We start from the raw sequence: 21,005 nt of genomic DNA, 5'->3' as shown, positions 1-21,005 counted from the left end.
GTCCATCGAGAAACACCAGCGTCGCATGGAGAAGAGCATGCAGAAGAAGGCGGCTTTGACAAAACAGGCGGCTGAATGTGCTGCCAACATCCGCGACCTGGGTGTGCTACCGGATGAAGCGTTCAGCAAGTACAAGAACACGGATTCGAACACGGTGGTCAAGAAACTGCACAAGGTCAACGAAAGCCTCAAGAAGTACTCTCACGTCAACAAGAAGGCCTTTGAGCAGTACAACAGCTTCACCAAGCAGCGTGAAACGCTGACGAGCCGAAGAGAGGAGCTCGAGGCATCCGAAAAGTCCATCGACGATCTGATCACCGTCCTCGACCAGCGCAAGGACGAGGCCATCGAGCGTACCTTCAAGCAGGTTTCGCGCGAGTTTCACAATGTCTTCGAGAAGCTTGTCCCGGCTGGCCGTGGGCGCCTGATCATCCAGCGCAAGACGGACCGCGCTCTCCGCCAGCCCGACGACCTGGAGTCCGAGGACGAGGAGAACCGCGAAAGCGTGGAAAACTACATTGGGGTTGGCATCAGCGTCAGCTTCAACAGCAAGCACGATGACCAGCAGCGGATCCAGCAGCTCAGTGGTGGACAAAAGAGTAAGGCCCTCTATCTCTAATACAGTGTTCTTTGCCAATCGGCTAACCCTCTCCACTAACAGGTTTGTGTGCTCTCGCCCTGGTCTTCGCGATCCAGGCCTGTGACCCGGCCCCCTTCTATCTCTTCGACGAGATCGACGCCAACCTCGACGCCCAGTACCGGACGGCCGTCGCGCAGATGCTCAAGTCCATCTCGGACTCCACCAACGGCCAGTTCATCTGCACGACCTTCCGGCCGGAGATGTTGCACGTGGCCGAGAAGTGCTACGGCGTCAGCTTCCGGCAAAAGGCCAGTACGATCGACGTGGTGTCGAGGGAAGAGGCGTTGAAGTTTGTGGAAGAGCAAAAGACATGATCAGTAGGGTGGGGTATTGGTTTCCGGAATGGGTTTATTTTCAAGGGAGCAGGCGCATTTGATGGGTTTTTCTTATTGTGGCAGTGGCAGTGACAATATTTACATAGTTTGATGTAGAGGGAGCAATGATTATTTCCTCGATGATGTCATCTTCCTTTGTTTCGGTTGTTGTATTTTCTAAGCTGTCGTTTATGTATGCTTTGTTTAGAGATGTACGATTCCCAATGCTATGTAGGTTCAATTGAGGATTTCCCATCAGTGGTTCCAGCTGGAGTATGCGCCAAACGCGACAAATCGTTTATTTTATTGGCGGTAGATAACGAGGGCATGGATATATATCTTCTAGTATATGCATATTGCCCTTCCACCCCCCTCCCCCCCCCCCAACTACCCATGAAGGACAAATATCAATGCTGCGGCGGCCCCTCCCCCGTCCACTCCAACAATATCGTTTCCGGCACATCCCGCACCAGCACATGGATATGCTCGAGACTGCGCACACTCTGCAAGGCGGTCCAATTCTTGAACCAGAGCACATGGTCGCGCGGCGAATCCGGGAACAGCCCCGCGCCGCCGCGCTGCTCCGCCGCCAACCGGCCCACGAACGTGCGCAGCACGAACCCCTCGATCAGCGCGCGCGACTCGGGCGTCAGATCCCCGTCGTCCGGGTTCACGGCCACGGGCGTGCGGAGCCAGACGACCAGGTGCGTGATCCCCGGGCCCAGGCCGTAGGGCCAGTCGTTCCGCAGGATCTTGTAGTCGGCGGGGTCGGCGAAGGGGGTCGGGTTGTTGTAGGGGAAGACCGGGCCGCTGTCTGCTGCGGTAGGTGTTGGTCCTGGCTTGTTGCTGTTGTTGTAGTTGTTGGTGGTGGTGGTGGTGATAGTGGCGGTGATGGTGCTGGTGTCCGGCAGCGCCCAGTGCAGTCGCTCCTGGCAGATGTAGTTGGTGATAGAGCCGTATTTTTGTTTCGTGGAGGCGGACCACGACAGGTAGCGGTGCAGGTCGGAGGGTTTCCGCTTGAGGATGCCGAGATCGTTGCGCGCTTTGGGGTTTGCCGAGGGCCGTTTGAGTTAGTGGTTGGTGGTTACTTGTTCCGGGGGGAGGGAAATGCGGAATTGGCGGGATTGTGGTTGGGGGAGAGGGGATTAGGGGGGAGAGGGGAACGGAATGAGGGGTAACAGGAGAATCTGATAGAGATGGTGATAGAGGAGAGCGGAGATGTGATTCTAAATTCAAGCAAATGCACACACCTATGATGGATTTGAGATCATCCCAGTCGTGGAGTTTAAATTCTTCATCGGTCTGCGCGAGGACCTGACGATCGACCTCGGTTAGGTTGAATGCTGGGGGCTCTTCGGCCGGGTTGGTGTCGATCGTCATGGCTGGAAGAGGATGTCTGATTTGGAAATGGAGGGGAGAGGGGGGAGAGGGGAAGAAATCTATGATTATGGAGTATGGAGCATGGAGTATGGAACTAAAGGAGAATGGCGAAAGAAGAATGGAGATCGGAATTGTTGAACAAGATAGGGAAAATCAGGGTCGGAGCCTGAAAGTGGCGTGAGGGGGAGATGGATTTACTGGGTAAGACCTGGAACGGGTTTCTTTACCCCAAGTGAAGAAGAGGGAAAAGGAATCCCCAACAGGGCTGGATTCCGCGCTGGCCTGGGTGTGTGTTGTTCACAACAGCTCAATAGACGTATTGTTTAACCTGTATAAGTTGACGAGTTCAGTTATCTCAATGTACTTTGTTGTACTCTGATAGTGTTACTCAATAGGAAGGTATTATTCTCTTGTGTTGGAGTTCTGTACATGTTCTGTATGTCTGCTCTTCATCTATTTTTCTTGCAGTAAACAAATTCAACAGACTTCAAGGTTATCGAGTTAACTTATCGATTATCGATAAGCAGCCGATCCGGACCCCAGTGAATTTACCCAATCGGGAACTCGCCCTCCCGTGACTTGGGATTGCCGCTGTTTTTACCGTCACAAAACATTGAGTCTCCTCTTGCCGGCTGTCCCTTTACCGACTCACCTATATTTCTGACTTTCTTCCTCCTCCTCCGCCTCTTCTTCCTTCCCCCCATCCCTCCTCCTCCCTCCTCCCTCCTCCCCTCCCATTCGGTTGTCACTCAATTTTCAACTTATTGGAGGAGCCGCCATTATGAGGTTTGTGGCCTTCAAGCATTCTCTCCACAATGCGCATGCCATTGGCGACTGACAGAAACTAATCTTGATCAGTTCTTTCTCGGCCCTTGTTCCCTTCGCGGTCGCGTTGGCTGCTGTCTTCCTCGGCTGGAAGCTGTTCAGCAACAGTGCGTCCATCACCATAAGCTTACCGGATTTGACTTGATTGATCAAGTTGCTGACCCGAAACCGCATTTTCCAGAGCAGCGCAAGGTCCTCAACCCCACTGAGTTCCAGCACTTCACCCTGAAGGCAAAGACCGACATCTCCCACAATGTGACCATCTACCGTTTCGCTCTCCCCCGCCCCACCGATATCCTGGGTCTGCCCATCGGTCAGCACATCTCCCTCGCTGCCAACATTGAGGGCCAGCCCAAGGAGGTTGTCCGCTCCTACACCCCCATCTCCTCCGACAACGAGGCCGGCTACTTCGATCTCCTGGTCAAGGCTTACCCCCAGGGTAACATCTCCAAGTACTTGACTACCCTGCAGGTCGGTCAGACCATGAAGGTCCGCGGCCCCAAGGGTGCCATGGTCTACACTCCCAACATGTGCCGTCACATTGGTATGATCGCTGGAGGTACCGGTATCACTCCCATGTACCAGATCATCAAGGCTATTGTCCGCAACCGTCCCCGCAACGGTGGCAACGACAACACCCAGGTCGACCTCATCTTCGCCAACGTTAACCCCGATGACATCCTCATGAAGGACGAGCTGGAGCAGCTGGCCAAGGAGGACGACCGTTTCCGCATCTACTACGTCCTCAACAACCCTCCCGAGGGGTGGACCGGTGGCGTTGGTTTCGTCACCCCCGACATGATTAAGGTTCGTCGCACCCGTCGGTCGATCCAATTCGGTTCAAGTGCTAACAACACTTGTTTGACTACAGGAACGCCTCCCTGCCCCTGCCAGCGACATCAAGATCCTCCTCTGCGGTCCTCCTCCCATGGTCAGCGCCATGAAGAAGGCCACCGAGTCTCTTGGTTACACCAAGGCTCGCCCCGTCAGCAAGCTCGAGGACCAGGTCTTCTGCTTCTAAGCGGTTTGCGCCTGGGTTGCAGCGTCTTGTATTCGTCTCGCGATCGGCTGGACCGGTGCCTGAGTGCCGGTACCTTCACACGTTATAGATATGATAGAACGTTACTTCATGAAAGGTTGTATCATTGGTTATCTTGGGGTTGCAGATCTACGGTGTTATGAGTGAATGCGCAAAAGCGAAATCTACCTAAAACGAAACGATATTGACAGGGCCAAGTTGCACTTGGTCTTTCAAACGATATAATCTTATCATAAATACTCTGTGCACGGGTATAGGCATTATGAGTGGTATTAAGTTCTCTGGCTAGACTTACTCCTGTACTTCGATCATGGCTTTCACCATGGTCAGAAACTTCTTCCTGTACTCATCTGGCGTGGTTGTAATGGTCATTGGGCCCTGGCGCCCAATTACATTGAAGGTCTGAATTACTCCTGTCATGGCCTGAGCATGCAGCTTGTGCCTGGCCCAGAAGAAATCCAGGATGACGGCGCGGTACTTCCACTTCCCATCGGCCGATTCCAGCCCAATCCGCCACGGAACGGGCCTCCCGACGATATCCGGCGTCGAGGAGGCCGGGAAGCGGACCAGATACAGCGAGTAGTCCACCGCGTTGGCGTCCTCGAGGAACTGCGTGTCAGCCTCGACGGTCTGCATGAGGGCGACATACGCCGACTGATTGATGCGGACCTTGTCATCGAAATTATCGGCGATCTTGCTCAAGGTGGCCTTGCTGACCAGCGGGTCGGGCACCAGATCCCGCTCGGGGAAGAAATAGTCAACCGGCTTCAGGTCGTAGGTCTCCCACCTCTCCCCCGCGGGATCCGTATCCCGGCCGCAGAGCAGGTTCTCCATGATGATGTGGTGGGCGGGGGTGGTGCCGACTAGATTCCCGATCGTCCAGTACGGCGAGTAGACGTAGTCGGTGATCCACACCAGCAGGGACTCCGGATGCTCCGTCATGTACCTGTAGTACGGATCGAGCAGTTCCTCGCGGAAGAAGGAATGTTCGAAGTGTCGCGGCAGGCTTTTGACCAGGAAGCGGGAGTTGGAGGTGCTGAAGAAGGTCTGATTGCAATTGCGGCAGCACACGTAAAAGTTAGCCTTACGCATCTAAAGCAGAGAAACTAAGACCAGAATCTGGGAGGCGCGACATACCGATCCCGAGAGACCCAGGTCGCCCATCGGCTTCAGAGGCACGGTCTTCTTGCTATCATTGCGAAAGCTGGCCTTGTACTCTTCCTCGTCGATCTGCCAGACCTCGCTGCGCAGCTTCTGGAATTGCACGTGGCCGTACCGGATGAGTTTGATGTAGAGGATGGTGAAGAAGGCGAGGAATCGACCAACAACCGTCTTGCGGAAGCTGGCTGGGTCGCGGAAGATCGCGCGCTGGATGGACTTGGACAGGGCCGCGTGGCGGCTGTTACCCATTTTGGTGTCGCGGAAGGTGGGCTGAAGTGTTGTGGGAGAAGTGATTGGGATGGTGACAGTGCATCATGAGGTGGTAGAGTGGTCAGTACAAGTGAAATCGTGTTGGTGAACTCGCAGTCGAACAGGTGACCATGGGAAGGCCGCTGCGCTGAAGGGGTGACGTCAGGAGAGGCTATACTGAGTTGGGCTATGACAGGGGTAGGGCTTCCCCAAGGGCTGTTGCAAATCACGTGAAAACTATCAGTCATGTGATAAGAATCAATCCATTCACCGCCCATGGCAGAATGGTGGACTGCCTGCCGCATTGAGTCAGTCAATGAGCAAAGGAGAAAAAAAAAAAAAAAAAAAAAAGAGTTCCCCCTCTCTCTTAATTGTTGTATGGCTGAGGCGTGTTCCAGTTGGTGCTTTTCCCTCCCTCAGCTCCCTTCCCTTCCCTTTTCCCTTTCCTTCCCCTCCATTGATGGGTCGCCTTCTGGTAAGCGGGGCCCGGCGATTTTCTAACGCCGTTTTCAAGACTGTTTCCGCCCAGTCATACTGTCCACAAAATAGTCGTCGCTTCTTCCTTTCCTCCTCTTCCTTTCAATTAACCCCTCCCTGGCGTTCCTCTTTTGCTACTGCGACGCATCAGAAGAACGTAGCTGCCGTCATGTCTTCATCCGCTGCCGACCTCGTCTCCTCCGTTGAGGGACTCTCTCTCCAGTCCACCACCGAGACCTCCAAGTTCCCCAACTGCTACCCCTCCTTGAACGTCGTCGATGTCTACAGAGAGCACATCGCTGAGAAGCTGAGTGCTGCCACTGACATTGACGCCGAGAAGATCTACTCTCGCCTGTCATGGACGAACTCCCTCGACAAGGGTGACTTGGTGTTGCCGGTATGCGATATACACCACAAACGTTTCACCTTGGGCTCCAATATCTCTTGGGCTGCCAAGGCTCTTCTGCGACAAACAGACTAACATAGTGTTACGCACTGTAGGTCGCCGCTCTTCAGATCAAGAAGAACCCCCAGGAGCTTTGCAAGGAACTCGCCGAGAAGTTCCCCGAATCCGACCTCGTCCTCCCCCCCGTGCCCTTCGGAGTCCACCTTCAATTCTTCTTCAAGCCGGAAATCCTCACCTCCGATGTCATCAACCGCATTCTCAAGCAAAAATCCGCCTATGGTACCAACGGCAACCAGGGTCTCCGCGACGCCGCCGATCCCTCCAAGGGTCGCAAGAGAATCATCGTCGAGTTCTCGTCGCCCAACATCGCTAAGCCTTTCCACGCTGGTCACCTGCGCAGTACGATCATCGGTGGTTTCCTGGCCAACCTCTACACCGTCATGGGATGGGATGTGATCAAGATGAACTACCTCGGTGACTGGGGTAAGCAGTACGGTCTGCTGGCCAACGGATTCAAGCAGTTCGGTAACGAGGAGCAATTGACTAAGGACCCCATCAACCACCTGTTCGACGTCTACGTCAAGATCAACAACATCGTCTCCCAGCAAGAGGCGCCTATTAAGGAGCTTAAGGAACAGATCAAGGCCAAGAAGGAGAAGGGCGAGGATGTGGCGGAGCTGGAGCAGGAGCTGCAGAAGCTCGTTGATGCCAGTGAGGACGAGAGTGCCCGTCGCTACTTCAAGAGCATGGAGGATGGCGACCCCGAGGCCCTCGCTCTGTGGCGCCGCTTCCGTGACCTCAGTATCAAGAAGTACGAGCAGACCTACGCTCGTCTCAACATCGAGTTCGACGTCTACTCCGGCGAGTCTCAGATCAAGCAGGAGAGCATGACCGCCGCTTACCAGACCCTTGAGAAGACCGGTGTTTCCGAGAAGTCCGAGGGCGCTGTCATCGTCGACTTCACCAAACACGGTGCCAAGAAGCTCGGCAAGGCTATCATTGTCCGCAAGGATGGCACGCCCCTCTACCTGACCCGTGATATCGGCGCCATCACCGAGCGTGCGGAGAAGTACAACTTCGACAAGATGATCTACGTTGTTGCCGCTCAGCAGGATCTACACTTGGCTCAACTGTTCAAGATCACCGAGCTGATGGGCCACAAGGACTTGGCCAACCGCTGCCAGCACATCAACTTCGGTATGGTCCGCGGTATGAGCACCCGTAAGGGCACTGTCAAGTTCTTAGACGATATCCTCCGTGATGTGGGTGACAAGATGCACGAGGTTATGAGGAAGAACGAGGAGAAGTACAAGCAGGTCGAGAACCCCGAGGAGACCGCCGACATTCTGGGTATCACCTCCGTCATGGTCCAGGACATGACTGGCAAGCGGTATGTGTTTCTTCCTTGATTGACGTGTAGTTTTACTCATTGGCAACAGTATCAACGGCTACGACTTCAACCTGGATGCCATGACCTCCTTCGAGGGTGACACTGGTCCTTACCTCCAGTACGCCCACGCCCGTTTGTGCTCCATTGTCCGCAAGTCCGGCCTCAACGTCGAGGAGCTCGGCGACGCCGATCTCAGCCTGCTCAAGGAGCCCCACGCCATCGACCTGGCCCGCCAGCTCGCCCAGTGGCCCGATGTCCTGCTCAACACCACCAAGACCCTGGAGCCCACCACCATCCTCACCTACCTCTTCCGCATGACCCACGTCCTGAGCTCCAGCTATGATGTCCTGAAGGTCGTCGGTAGCGAGCCCGAGCTCAAGAAGGCCCGTATGGCGTTGTACGAGTCTGCCCGCCAGGTTCTTCACAACGGCATGCGGGTTGTCGGTCTGAGCCCCGTCAACCGGTCTGTTTTCCCCCCATCTCGGCTTCGTCCAAGATAACGTGCCCCAAATAACACGTCGTCCAAAATAATTTATTCTAACGTTTAATCTTTATTCTAGTATGTAAACGGACGCGACGAGGAAATGAAATAAAAAAGTCATACTAGAATCTTGAATAGCTCTTTTTGTTATATGTTATGAATACCTAGCATTGGATCCAGCCGTCTCTTTTCTTCCAACTTACTCGGACTTTTTTGGGGACTTAAATAGGAGAAAGGACTTCTTCATCGAATATAGATGCAGTAAAGTGTTACTCTTTTTCCAATCCTAGAATCTGATTACCGACTGTGTAAGCAGTTCTACACCATAACCCATATACCAGGATGCCAGGATACCAGTTAATCCCCATTGACCAAACTCATTCCATCCCACCCATCTCACACCAGGTAAAACCAACCTTCATCGCAAATCCAAATACAACTAGCCCCCATCTCAAACAAAAACAACCCCTTAAAAAAGAGATAACCAACCCGCCCCTCAAAGAAAACGCCGTCCTCACGCCCTCCCCACCCTTCCATCTCCGAACCCACCCCGTTGCGCAGACGACCCCCAAGCCCAGCAAGCACGGTCCAAACAGACGCCAGCAGGGCTGGATATCAGTTCTTGTAGCCCTCACCCTTCACAGGCATGGTTGGCAATGTCGAACGCTGCTGGGTGTTCGACATTGCCGATCATGTCTTTTGTCCCCTTACCTCAGCTTTATGGGGCGGCGAGATTGCGGGGTCGAGTCTTGTTTGTGGTATATTGTTTCTTTTGCGCATTTTTTCTTTCAATTGGGGGAGGAGGAGGGGGTTACGGTGGTGTGGGGGTAATGGGTTGGGTATGCGGTTTTCAGAAATGCGGAGGTGCGGAGGTTTAAGATGGTAGTAGATGGTGAGATGGGGTTCTTGATGGAGGGAGGGGGGGCTTCTTTGCTTTTTACTTCGGGTTGGAGGGGGTTTGGACGTGCGGGTAATGGTATGTCAGTGTGATATCAGGGTTTGGGGATCCGGTCGTGGGAATGGCGGCCGGGGTGAGGCAGGTACCTTAACCTATTTGCTGAGTTGTTGATCGTGAGTATGAGATTCAAGACTGATAGAGCTTGGCGATGCTCTCATTTATACATTTTCTGCACATGCAACTTTGCTACAAATACAATGCAAGGCCACAAAACATATTGGCTGCCAATCAAGGTTGTATTATTGATGCCCTCGACTGAATTATAGATTATATGCACAAGGCCTCACTCTCGGGATGAGCGTAGAAAGAATTATATTCCCATCCCCTTGACAGGCTACCCCATCCACCTCGAGATCGCACTCTGATGGCCCAAAAAAGCTTCGAGCAGGAACAAATCCACCCGCTTAGCAAGAGGCACCGGAAGGAACGTTCTTGCACTTGGAGCTCTTCTTGCCGCCAGTGACGCTGACGCCAGACCAGGTCCAGTCAGAGCAGCTGCCGGAACCGCAAAGGAGGTAGATGTCAGTGGCGGAGCTCTTGACGGTACCGGTGACCTTCTCGAAGGTGATGTCCTTGACGCTGATACCGTTGGTGGGGGTACCGGTGGGGGAGCCGTTCTCGTAGTCCTGCTCGACGACGATACCGTACTTGGTGATGCCGGAGAGGGTGATGTCCTCGAACTTGACGTTCTCGACGGTACCGGTGGCATCGTAGACGGTCTTGATGCGGACACCGTTCTGGGAGTTGACGACCTGGGAGTTGGAGATGGTCACGTCGGAGACAGTGTTGTCACTGCGGCCACCGACGGAGCCGATGGAGAGACCGTGGCCACCGCTGCAGTAGCCGTTGGTGAAAGTGATGTGCTAGAAGACATTATTAGATGCTTGAATCAACAACATAGTCGGCAGGCCGAGCAAATACCTCTCCGGAGTTGATGGCCAAGCAGTCGTCCTGGTTGTAGACCTTGGCGCCATCAATGGTGATGTAGGTACTGGAGCCAATGTCGAAGGCATCGGTGTTGTGGCCCTCGGAGGTACCGGAGGAGTTGTCGATGGTCACATCGGTGAGGGTCAGGTGGTCGGCCTGGATGCTGAAGCCCTGGACGGGGGTGTTGTAGACCTTGAGTCCAGTGATGCTGGACTGGTCCAGCTTGTGGGCATAGAAGAACTTGGGCTTGGTCTTGCCGCCGTTGCTGCCCTTGCCGTCCCACCAGCGGGAACCATCGCAGTTGATCTTGGCGCCGGAGGCCTGCTTGACAGTGATGTCGGTACCGGACATGGAGATCAGGGGACCCTTCCACTCCTTGTAGCCGAAAGTGGTAGTACCCTCGAAGATAACCTGGGGGGAATGATTAGCTTTCACCATGCATTCATGAACAGGGGCGTCCTACAGTGGTGCCCGACTTGAGGCCGGTCAGATCAAGGGTTTCACCAGCGGGAACCTCGATGTTGTTGAGGTAGATGGTCGAGCAAGAGGTCTTGCCAGACTTGGCCTTGGCGGCATCGGTGAAGGTACAGCTGGAGCGCTTCTCGATGTCGGTGGGAGCAGCTGCGACCAGCGCAGCGCCCATGGTGGCAGCCAAGATAGAGGACTTGATGAAATGCATTTTGATGAAATGAATGAAAACCTGGATCAACAGGAGAAACTGATTAAAGAGAGACTGGATGGGGTAGGAAAGAGAGCAAAGGAGTGCGATGAGGAAGAAGAAAATCCATCATGGCAAGCAGGCGGGAAGAAGGTATTTATGGTACCGTGGTTGCGCTGCCTCAAGCTGAGAAGGGGGCACGTTTCTGAGCTATAGCTATTAGAGCTATATCGAACGGTTTCTGGCATGGAAGAATTCCGGTAAATTGAAATGAAGGTAGGTACATTAGCAGGCCCAGAGCAAACTGGGTCCGAGCGACTAAATCGTATAGGGCTAGTATGAGGTCGTCGAGCACCCCGATTTGGCTCTAAATAGGGTCCTCAGAGTTTCGGGGTGGTTTTCAACCGATTCCCAAAGAGTTCGTCTGTCGAACTTGAAACGCAAGCTTATCCTTAGCCGCGAGGATTAACCATTCACACCGGTTGGAGCTTGTCTGCATTCGCTTTAGACACCCCTGAAGTCTCCCATTCGGCAGGGCGCCGAGACATCGAGCCAGACCCTTTGGCCATGCAATATAATTTACTTCCATGAGTGGCGGATGGTTTCATGATCGCCGGTGAGTGGTTGCAATATAACACCCTGAAAAAAAATGCCGACGGAGCAACAGGCAGAGTGGGTTAGTGCCTGGTGGCTTGCTCCCCGCCCCGCTCGGCTATCGGCTTGCTGTAGGCAACAATGTGAATTTCTATGCGACTCATTGCAAGGAGCTTTGCGAGATGCTTGTTGACAACAAGAGAGACAAGCCTTTTCAAGGTCTATTGCCAATGCGATTGACCCACGAAGAGAGTCAGTCAAGCAAGTCAAGCTTGTTAGCAGAAGCTTGGCTTATGGGCATCCTGAGGAGATGTTTCTCACCGAATGCAAGCTTAAATGAGCAGTTTCCACCATAATCCTGGGCGGTTACTCTGCCCTAGAGTATTTCTGGAAGCTCGAGCGGGTCCAGTACCCATCCCAAGAAATAAGGATAGAAATCTTGTGGCGGACATTGGTCGGTGGGCTGCTCAGGTAAGACATCAGACCCACGGTCCTTCTGGGCATGTTCCGGCGGCACCGTCCACCAAACCATTCGCAAGTTGAAACCGTCGTGCCTGCGTCGATGGCTTGATGACGGACTTCTTGGCAGTTGCTATCTTCAATGATCCTGAGAGTCCTGACAGGATTTCATAGGCCCCAGTACCTCAGCATAAATTGACTTGTAAGAAGAATTATATTAAGGAGTATCGCGAGTTCGGATTCGGGCTCTGCAGAGTGCCGTGAAGCATTCCCGTCTCGAGACCGGCAGTTGCCAACACTCTTTCGACTTGATTGACGGAATGATAGGAAGCGTCGGAATAAGCGGAAAATTGTCATCGCGGCGGGTCTTCAAAATGAGGGATTTCTCGGTGTTTACTGATCAGTTCATCTCTGCCCAGACAAGATGGTGAAGCCAAGTAGTGCAGATTTGCCGCTGACTGTTGTTCTCTAAGCTCGATGTCTCATTCTGCTGTGGTTCGGGACTGAGAAATACCGATGATTCTGCTCAGAAAGCGATGGAGAAGGTCAAAGGAGTTGGAGATTGGGTGGTATTGACTGTAGAAAGATGGAGGAGGGAAGGGAAGAGTAAGTGAGACAATGCCGTAAAAGTGGCAGGAGGAACGAATACGATGCTATGCCTTAGGCAGCTCACTCAGCGTACTGCTGCTTGCTGAAGTCTCCAAAGCCTCTCTCACTTTGTCATACAACAACATATAATAGTAGCCAATCCCAATAGAATCCAAGGTTCAATCTGGTAGTCGAATGCAAGCTCGCAGTCAGTCACACATATTAATCCCATAGTTGCATATCGGCCTCCATCCTTGAGCACTTTCAATGCAGCACTCGCCAGAATTTTAAGTACTGTAGGTCAAGAAACGACGAAAGTGTGATGCCCTCATCCAAGAACCTCAGTGTATAAAAGTATGCGCAAAAGGTATCAGAGCTCAAAAGAGATATATCGTACATAAAAATCATGTCACATAATCTGTGTATACAGATATATGTGATTGACTGAGGCACCTTTCATGCTTCGGAACACCACATTTTATATATATTGAGCTTGAGGAACTTACTTTGACACTCGGGAACGCCTAGTAGTATGCCGCATTGCCTGGCCTACTTCATAGTCAACGTCAATCACCCACGTTGAAGACATTGAAGATATGCTTGATGTCTGTTGTTGAGGGCGCTCAGTCGTCCTTCGCGCTTCCCATCTCCTCCTCCCCATGCCAACTGCATGTGGCTTCCGTCAGCATCTCCAGTTGTTCACAGCACCCAAGACAGGGATAATTACAGCAACAGCAGAAGCAGCAGCATTCTCGTTTCATTCTACACCCATGCAAAGAGTGGAACAATATCAGCATTTTTTGACCCCAGTTAATGACTTGCTGACGTTCCCTCTGGGGTAGCTGCCATTCCAATGGGTGACGGCAGGCGCATGAACCAGCCACGATGGCGCAGCAGCACCGCGCAGCGTACTTCGGCCGAAAGATGTCACTCCAGCTTGGAAATCTGCCTATCGTTTTGCGGCTCTTCTTGATCTGAGTGAGACAGACACACTTCTCCAATGCATCGCAGACGGTACACAGCGTGAGACGGATCACCAACCATCACATCATGCTCAGAACACACCCCGCCTCGTTTTCCACCCTTTCGCTGAGGAAATGGCAACCAAGTGGCAAAGAACTCGACGGGGCTGATAGCTAGACTGGTTGCTGAGCAAATGTGATCTAGCGAGGGGTTTTCACGTCGCACAAGGTGTGTGATGGCTGATCAGAAACGGTTTGTTCGGGCGCGGCTGCAGCGACGATAAACCGTCGGCTGAAAGGGAGTTGCAGACCAACGACGAGCATTTGGCCGCGTTAACCTGAGGGAGCTTGCTGGCTTTGTCCTGGCCCCGGTCATCGCTTATAAGTGGCGTCCAGCCAGCAGCAACCGAGATACGACGGCGAGAGTCTAGCCGAGGGCTGTGGTTGGGTGTCCGTGCTAACTGGCTAACTGGCTAACTGGCTAACTGGCTAACTGGCTAACTGGCTGACTGGCTGACTGACTGACTATTCAAGCACAAGGCGCAAGGTGAGAATGCTGCTCGACAGGATTCAATCACAATCGACTATCGACAGCATTTTCAGCCCAGTTCAGCTGGTCAAAAAATGTGCCCTGTGCCATTTGCCCAGAGCTGTTCGGGGGGGCGACCAGGCCAATCATGAGTGCGGAATCACCGACTATCGTACGAAGCCAGCGGACTAGGGGGAATAGCTCCCTTTTCTTTGTTTTTCCTTGTACTGTTTTCCCCCCTTCGAGACTCCACGCCTCGTGTTCGACCAGACAACCACGCTCCGCTCCCCGAGAGAACAATAGAATGGCAAATCAATGGGATTGTTCTTACCATCAAAAAATAACTTTCGGGCATTTCGGGGACTGGGAACCTTATCCGACCCCACGGACGGCGACACCCGATCAGCGGGCATCAACTCTCTCGGGCTTCAGATCCATGGTTCGCTGGATTTGTCCCTGAGGTCTGAAGCGGCGGCGGCTGCTGCTGCTGCTGCATTGGAATGCTGACTGACTGACTGTCTGACTGACCGACCGTGACGTGCAGGGTTCCCCTCCCACTATGGCTGCGAGGCAGGATGACCCATGACGCCGAGCATGTTCGGCGATCTCATTCCTTCAGAGATCGTATAGTGGGCTCGGCCTCGTCTTAAGTAAGACGAAACCATGGGCTGGGCTGGGACCCTATAACGGCTCTTTTCTGCTGTTTAGATCCAGCCTAATCCCTGTTGCTGTTTTCTGGAGATTACACAAGTCTGAGGTTATAGTTTAATTCTCCCTCGTCTTAGTTGGCGTACATCAAGGCCACATACCTGCTTTCGACGACCTGGTGTAGCCCCCACAGCTGAATATGGAGGCCGAATTACCAACCAAGAAAGATGATTTCGATCTCGAGCGGAACGAAGCGCATCAGTTCTTGATGAACAACACTGTTCAAAGCTTCGCCTGGAGTGATCTACGAGTCACAGTCAAGGACCGTCGAACAAAACTCCCTCGACAACTCATCGATGGCATCAGTGGCTCAGTCCAGCAAGGTAGGTTTCTCTATTGCCTTGTGCTTGCTGAAGAAGGCCAACTCATGCATTGTGAGCAGGAGAGCTGGTCGCACTGATGGGACCGTCAGGATGTGGCAAGACGACCCTCCTTAACGTCCTTGCTCGGCGTGTAGCATCCTCGGGCGCAACAAAAACGGGAGAGTGCTATGTTAATGGGTCGGCGATGGATAACACCATCTTTGGACGACTCACGTCCTATGTGGAACAAGAAGATGCCTTGATTGGTTCATTGACTGTCCAGGAGACATTGAAGTTTGCAGCCGATCTCTCTCTTCCAAGGTACTTCTCTAATTGATCTCTGGCCATTCTCGATCGAACCGCTAATACTTCCAGTTCCGTCTCCAAATCGCAACGGGCAGAGCGCATTCGCACTTTGTTGGAGGCCTTCGGTATTCAGAATCAGGCCTCAACGTTGGTTGGCACTCCAATCCGCAAGGGAATCAGCGGTGGGCAAAAACGGCGAGTCAGTGTCGCTAGTCAACTGATCACCTGTCCGAAGATCTTGTTCCTGGATGAGCCTACCAGTGGTCTGGACTCAACTGCCAGCTTTGAAGTCATTTCCTACATCAAGAAACTGGCCGTGGCAAATAATGTATGAATTCTTCAGGGAGGAATGACACAATATGCTAACCTCTGCTAGCTGATTATCATCGCCAGCATTCACCAACCATCATCAACCACTTTCCAACTCTTCGATAAGCTGCTTCTGCTATCAGGCGGACAGACCTGCTTTTTCGGCCCTGTCACTGGTGTGCCGCATTATTTCGACCGACTTGGTCATCCTGTCCCGCTGAACACAAACCCAGCGGAGTTCATTCTCGACCTGACCAGCGCCGACTTTGGCAGTGGTACGCTCGATGCGCCGGAGGATCAAGTGGAGGAGATTTGCGCGGCTTGGAAACACTCTGCGGAGCGTAACGCATTGAGCGAGCAGCTATCACAGGACTTGGGAGGCCACGAGAAGGGCTTCAGCAAGGTGGACATTGCGGAGCTCGGTCATCCAGGGATGTTCAGTGTAATCGTATCCCTCTTGCACCGCGCCTTCATCAAGAGCTACCGTGACATTGTGGCATATGGAATCCGTATTGTTATGTATATGGGTATGTTTCTGCCAGAAAGAGCCAGCGCTTGACCTCACTGACTTTGTCCAGCACTGGCCATAATGGTGGGAACTGTGTGGCTGCGTTTGCACACTGAACAAGCCTATATCCAGCCATTCATCAACTCAATAGTAAGCCACCGATTCTACCTGCCCGGAAATAGCCAACTTATCACCTATACTAATGTCTTCAGTTCTTCGGCTCCGCGTTCATGAGTTTTATGGCCGTTGCATACGTTCCTGCCTTCCTGGAAGACCTAGCAACTTTCACCAAGGAGCGTGCGAATGGTCTCTACGGCTCATTTCCATTTCTCGTGTCCAACTTCATTATCGGCCTCCCTTTTCTGTGTACGTTTTCTCGTCCGCAACCGCATGGTCCTTGGTTTGTCGTTGCCTGCTTGAACGCTAATCAAGTCTCCCGTCTAGTCCTCATCTCCCTCCTCTACTCCGTGATCGCCTACTGGCTCAACAACCTCACTCCAACCGCCACGGCGTTCTTCACCTGGATCATGTGGATTTTCCTCGACCTCGTGGCCGCCGAGTCCTTGGTAGTTTTCGTCTCCTCCATCTTCCCCAACTTTGTCATCGCTTTAGCCCTAGTCGCCTTCGCCAACGGGCTCTGGATGGCGGTGGGTGGGTTCCTGGTGACCAACACCATCCTGAATCCATTCTGGAAATATGTCTTCCATTACATCGATTATCAGGTTAGTTCACTTGACTTGATTTGCATTTACCAACCACACTCATCTCCTTGCCCACCTTCCTCCCCCATCCCCAACTGCACAACCCCACTAACACAACCCCACAAATAAGGCCTACGTCTTCCAAGGCATGATGGTCAACCAATTCTCCGACCGCATCTTCGCCTGCGCCGCCGACTGCACATGCATGTACCAGACCGACCTGGCCGCGCAGTGCCAGATCCGGGGCACGGGCGTGCTGCACGAATACGGCTACGCTACCGGCCGCACCGGCAAATGGGTCGGGATCCTGCTGGGGATCATCGCCGTGTATCGATTATTCGGGTACCTGGCTCTTGTGTTTCTGAGACGGTAGGCTTTTGCAGGATGGATGTGTGCATGCGGTAAATACTTCGACACCTTGGGGGGGGGGGGTTCTCTGGGTGTGTGGTTTGTAAATGCTTTTCTTGGGTCGTGAAATGGGATTTCTCGGGTGGTTTATGTGATGGTTAGGAATGTTCAGGGTGTTTTATGTCATTGTATTTGTTGCGGTTGTTTGCGCTGTTGGGGCTGAGGCTGAGGCTGAGGCTGAGGCTGAGGCTGAGGTTTTATGCTGTACTGGCGTTTTTGTTGACTCTCTGGATGGTCCTGGAGGAAGGGAGGTAGGTAGGTAGCTAGGCGGGGGCTGTAATCAGATAGAATGAATTTGATCTTCGGACTTTTTGAGGTTTTGGCTTTCGTAGTGTAGTTCTGTCACATGAGTCCTCGAATTATTGCACATGCTCTGTTCACTAAGATTCTTGGGAGGATGTTCTCGAAGATTGAAATTACGGCGTGGATAGGCTAGACGAGTGTGGTGGTGATTCTTCTATTCTAGATCTCATGGTCTAACTTACTCCTTGCTAGTATGCTTGACATAGGACAATCCAGCGAAATTGGATGGGCAATGGGACAGACTACCTAGTACTCATCGGGACAGATAGAGCAAAAAAAAAAAAAAAAAGAAGTCAATACCTATCGCTGAATTACCATGTACGAGAAAAGAGATATTAAGAGAAAATAATCGCCATCCTATCCATAGTGAAACTCCTGCTTCGGGCACAGAAAACCTTTCATAACGTATTCGTTCATATCGTGTTGAGTTCTGCATTGCATTGTATTGCCTTGTATGGTATCCATTCATCCCATGTCCCATCAATCATAATCCCGTGTGAGCAATTCGCAGTTCAATTTGAACGCATAGAAAAAAACGGCAAAGCCCGAAGAAGTAACGCGCATGAACAGAAAGCATAACCTGGGCCAAGGCCATTTATTTACAAGCAAGCCCCCCTTGTTCCCTCCATTGGCGTCGTCATTGATGAAGATGTTTCGGCGTGAGGGAGGAGAAAGCGAGAGAGACAGGAAGTGTGCTGCAACCTAACGTCTCGAGTACCGAGTCTCCTCGCCATCACTCTCGCTCAGACTGTCGCGACGACGGCCCCGACCCCCTTCCCGGCGGTAGCCTTTGCTCAACCCGGGAATCGGATGGTGGTAGCTCTTGGTGCCCGAGTCCTCGGTGTCGACGTTGGAGTACTGATACTCGGAGCGTGAGGCCGCGGAGGAGAAATCCAGCGGCTCGGTGTAGTGGCCCGTCACCGACGGACGCTTGCGGGGACTACTCTGCCGGGACGAGCGGGACGGGCTACTGGTACTGCCAGCACCGCCACCACCACTGTCCGTCGGGGCGTGTCTCCTGCGCTCGCGTCGTCGATTATGTCTTCTGGTCGATGGCTCGCGGATCGTGCGATGGTGATGATGATCGTCAGCCTGGCTCAGCAACTCCTCACTACCGGCCACAAATGAAAAGTCTCGCCGCTTGCTCTGCCGTCGCTCGACCACGGGATCGTACGCGTAATCCCGCACCTGGCTGACCTCGCTCTGCTCGCGGTCGTGCCAGTAACTCGGCGGGTTGGACAGATCGTAGTCACTGCCGTCGTAGTAGGTGGTCCCGTCGCCCTCGCGGTTCATGCCGCCGACGCGCGCGGGCTTCTCCTTGCGGTACGCGGCGACGTCCTCGTCGACCTCGTTCTCCCAGTTGGCGGTCATCTCGTCGTCCTTGCGGCGGCGCCGGAACTTCTCGCGCAGCCTGCGCCGCCGCTTGCGCTCGGCGCTGCCGCCGGGGGCGCCCGTCTTCTCGGTGATGGTGGTCGCGGTCTCCGTGTACGTGTACCCGTCGTCGCTGTAGCCCTTGTGCACGATGCTGCCGCCGCCGAGCTTGGTGCTCTTGGTCGCGTTGCTGAGCGTGCGCCCGTCCGGCCCCTTGCGGCGCAGCACGGTCGACTTGTACTCCTCCCAGTCGCCCTTGCGCCACACGAACCCGCCGTTTTTGGCCCAGAAGAAGAACCAGATCGCCGCCAGCACGAAGGCCGCGCCGATGATCGCGAAGAGCGCCATCAGGCCCTTCATGTTGATCTTGTGCGCCTCGACGGTGCCGCTGCCGGGGACATATTTGGAGTCGCGAGCGTGGAGGAGGTGGCTGTGCGGGGCATTGCTGCTGGTGCTGGTGCTGTCTTGAAGACTAGGGTGGGAGTACGGTGAAGCGGCGAGTTCTGGGGGGTGGGTGGCTGTGGTGAGGGTTTCGAGGATGGAAATGCCGGGAAAGTCGCCGGCGGTTTGGACGGGAGGCATGATGAGGAAAGTGGCAGTGGATGTCAAGAGCGTGGTGCTCGAGACGGGCACTCTGTAGCTTGGTTAGGTGGATGTTTCTCTAGATAGATTGAAGGATGGATGGATGGATGGATGGATGATGATGAAAGAGTAGATGATTGATAGATTGACTGATTGATCTTTGATGGATAGAGATGGTTGTCTGATTGACTTGAGCTGGAATGCGGGATGTCTTACCCACTGAAAGTGACACTTTGGGTATCCTGGTGGGCTCGATCTCAATCACCCGATCCACTTATGAGAGATGTATATGGTATGCTCGGGTACCAGAATCTAGATAGTAGACCGATGGTTGGAATGCAGTGTGCAAGGTGGATGTGAGCACAAATGCTAGCTTGGTATGCACTACCAACTGTGTTAGCACTGGCTTGCTCACAGTAGCTTAGAGGATGAAGGCAGAGCAAGAAACAACGCAACGCAAGCGGCAGAACAAGCGACGCCCAGACGGAAATTGAGGTGGTTGGGGAGAGGCTGGGGATGACGCTCTTTTGTTTGGGCGGTTCCCTCGTGGCCCCGGCAACTGGCATGACTCAGCAGCCTCCCCTCGTTAACTACTAGGTAGTTATCTTATCGGCCTTTGGTGCCTGAGGCTCTACTACTGTACTATGCACATAAGTTACCATACTTCTATGCAAACTGGAAGTTACAACAACTACTCGTGAAATCCAGAGCAGGCATTGGACGTTAAACTTCCACTATAACAGCAACTCAGCAAGTAGCCCATCTCTTGAGACTCATACTTTATGCTAAGTCTATCTTTCTCGGCAGAATTGGGCATATATAGTGGAGTTGGATGAGAACAAGGGATCCTGGGTATTATTCCTACGGTGTATCACCAACACGAACAAGGACGGCTTCGAGCAAATGGTTGATGGTCAAAGCAGTAAGCAAAAGATGCTGCCTTTGATCCGGCGGCTAGCACTATGCAGGAAGGTAATCACGAGCATTGGGCATCAATAGATGCTTGGGGGGGGGGGGCAAGCTTGCAAGCGCCGAAACGGCATGGAGAGAGGTAATCTCACCCACGAGATCCAACGATCAAGAATCATGCACAGCCAAATTACAGGGGCAAGAATTGACTGAGTCGAATACCAGATGCAGACGGAACGCCCCGCTAATGCACTGTGTCCCCTTCAGGATCATTGTCATTGACAGTTTGGCAGCACGCATAAATGACGCAGAGAGAGCGATAGAGTTTCGTCAATCAGCCTCCACTGGACGAAATTCACCCGGACTATCTGGCCCTTTATCTGAGCCAGCGTTTCGGACGTCAATTTTTCCGTGTGTAGGCGCAATGCACACCGGTAGATGTATTCATGGTTCAGGCAGGGTTACCACAGTCTGGACAGCTTAATCTTCATCCTTGCCAGATGTATGGAGACACGACCCAACATCAGTCGCTGTGGTGTGAGTCACAGGGTCCAGGGTATA

The 21,005-nt window shown here is 53.1% G+C and overlaps 9 protein-coding genes across 9 annotated transcripts; 3 read left to right on the top strand and 6 right to left on the bottom strand.

The window, feature by feature from the left end:
* Window positions 1-1,361: 1,361 nt before the first annotated feature.
* BO72DRAFT_485819 (GIG1 family protein) lies at window positions 1,362-2,381 on the bottom strand (the record flags this gene model as incomplete). The annotated part of the gene is made up of 2 exons (XM_040947905.1): window positions 2,205-2,381; window positions 1,362-1,996 (listed from the first exon to the last, which is right to left on the bottom strand). Exons 1-2 carry the CDS (start codon window positions 2,332-2,334, stop codon window positions 1,362-1,364), a joined length of 765 nt encoding a protein of 254 aa, XP_040801618.1. The 5' UTR covers window positions 2,335-2,381.
* Window positions 2,382-3,205: 824 nt separating this feature from the next.
* Window positions 3,206-4,180, top strand: BO72DRAFT_377165 (cytochrome b5 reductase family protein; the record flags this gene model as incomplete). Its single annotated transcript, XM_040941245.1, has 3 exons — window positions 3,206-3,266; window positions 3,341-3,966; window positions 4,031-4,180. Coding segments are annotated over 3 exons (837 nt in total), but the record flags the coding sequence as incomplete, so codon positions are not given.
* A 128-nt stretch (window positions 4,181-4,308) lies between these two features.
* On the bottom strand, window positions 4,309-5,816 carry BO72DRAFT_447765 (phosphatidylinositol phosphate kinase family protein). Its single transcript, XM_040944628.1, has 2 exons — window positions 5,336-5,816; window positions 4,309-5,245 (listed from the first exon to the last, which is right to left on the bottom strand). The coding sequence occupies exons 1-2, from the start codon at window positions 5,606-5,608 to the stop codon at window positions 4,490-4,492; spliced, it is 1,029 nt and encodes a 342-aa protein (XP_040801616.1). The 5' UTR covers window positions 5,609-5,816; the 3' UTR covers window positions 4,309-4,489.
* A 174-nt stretch (window positions 5,817-5,990) lies between these two features.
* Window positions 5,991-8,619, top strand: BO72DRAFT_447764 (arginine--tRNA ligase). The gene is made up of 4 exons (XM_040944627.1): window positions 5,991-6,482; window positions 6,587-7,881; window positions 7,931-8,344; window positions 8,442-8,619. The coding sequence occupies exons 1-4, from the start codon at window positions 6,069-6,071 to the stop codon at window positions 8,446-8,448; spliced, it is 2,130 nt and encodes a 709-aa protein (XP_040801615.1). The 5' UTR covers window positions 5,991-6,068; the 3' UTR covers window positions 8,449-8,619.
* Window positions 8,620-9,655: 1,036 nt separating this feature from the next.
* BO72DRAFT_101459 (glycoside hydrolase family 28 protein) lies at window positions 9,656-11,076 on the bottom strand. Its single transcript, XM_040938874.1, has 3 exons — window positions 10,711-11,076; window positions 10,242-10,658; window positions 9,656-10,183 (listed from the first exon to the last, which is right to left on the bottom strand). The coding sequence occupies exons 1-3, from the start codon at window positions 10,924-10,926 to the stop codon at window positions 9,725-9,727; spliced, it is 1,092 nt and encodes a 363-aa protein (XP_040801614.1). The 5' UTR covers window positions 10,927-11,076; the 3' UTR covers window positions 9,656-9,724.
* A 1,882-nt stretch (window positions 11,077-12,958) lies between these two features.
* On the bottom strand, window positions 12,959-13,887 carry BO72DRAFT_101542 (uncharacterized protein). Its single transcript, XM_040938876.1, has 3 exons — window positions 13,588-13,887; window positions 13,274-13,514; window positions 12,959-13,212 (listed from the first exon to the last, which is right to left on the bottom strand). Exons 1-3 carry the CDS (start codon window positions 13,588-13,590, stop codon window positions 13,049-13,051), a joined length of 408 nt encoding a protein of 135 aa, XP_040801613.1. The 5' UTR covers window positions 13,591-13,887; the 3' UTR covers window positions 12,959-13,048.
* Window positions 13,888-14,691: 804 nt separating this feature from the next.
* BO72DRAFT_101480 (putative ABC transporter) lies at window positions 14,692-17,594 on the top strand. Its single transcript, XM_040938875.1, has 8 exons — window positions 14,692-15,068; window positions 15,128-15,368; window positions 15,423-15,681; window positions 15,730-16,189; window positions 16,241-16,320; window positions 16,383-16,536; window positions 16,615-16,892; window positions 17,002-17,594. The coding sequence occupies exons 1-8, from the start codon at window positions 14,885-14,887 to the stop codon at window positions 17,242-17,244; spliced, it is 1,899 nt and encodes a 632-aa protein (XP_040801612.1). The 5' UTR covers window positions 14,692-14,884; the 3' UTR covers window positions 17,245-17,594.
* A 147-nt stretch (window positions 17,595-17,741) lies between these two features.
* BO72DRAFT_101437 (uncharacterized protein) lies at window positions 17,742-18,173 on the bottom strand. The gene has a single exon (XM_040938873.1). It carries the CDS (start codon window positions 18,061-18,063, stop codon window positions 17,836-17,838), a length of 228 nt encoding a protein of 75 aa, XP_040801611.1. The 5' UTR covers window positions 18,064-18,173; the 3' UTR covers window positions 17,742-17,835.
* On the bottom strand, window positions 17,982-19,823 carry BO72DRAFT_447761 (uncharacterized protein). Its single transcript, XM_040944626.1, has one exon. It carries the CDS (start codon window positions 19,533-19,535, stop codon window positions 18,285-18,287), a length of 1,251 nt encoding a protein of 416 aa, XP_040801610.1. The 5' UTR covers window positions 19,536-19,823; the 3' UTR covers window positions 17,982-18,284.
* Window positions 19,824-21,005: the final 1,182 nt, after the last annotated feature.

The sequence above is a fragment of the Aspergillus fijiensis genome (assembly GCF_003184825.1).
Source record: "Aspergillus fijiensis CBS 313.89 unplaced genomic scaffold BO72scaffold_21, whole genome shotgun sequence".
In the NCBI taxonomy this organism is placed as follows: domain Eukaryota; kingdom Fungi; phylum Ascomycota; class Eurotiomycetes; order Eurotiales; family Aspergillaceae; genus Aspergillus; species Aspergillus fijiensis.
This window is presented reverse-complemented; position numbering and strand designations above follow the sequence as displayed.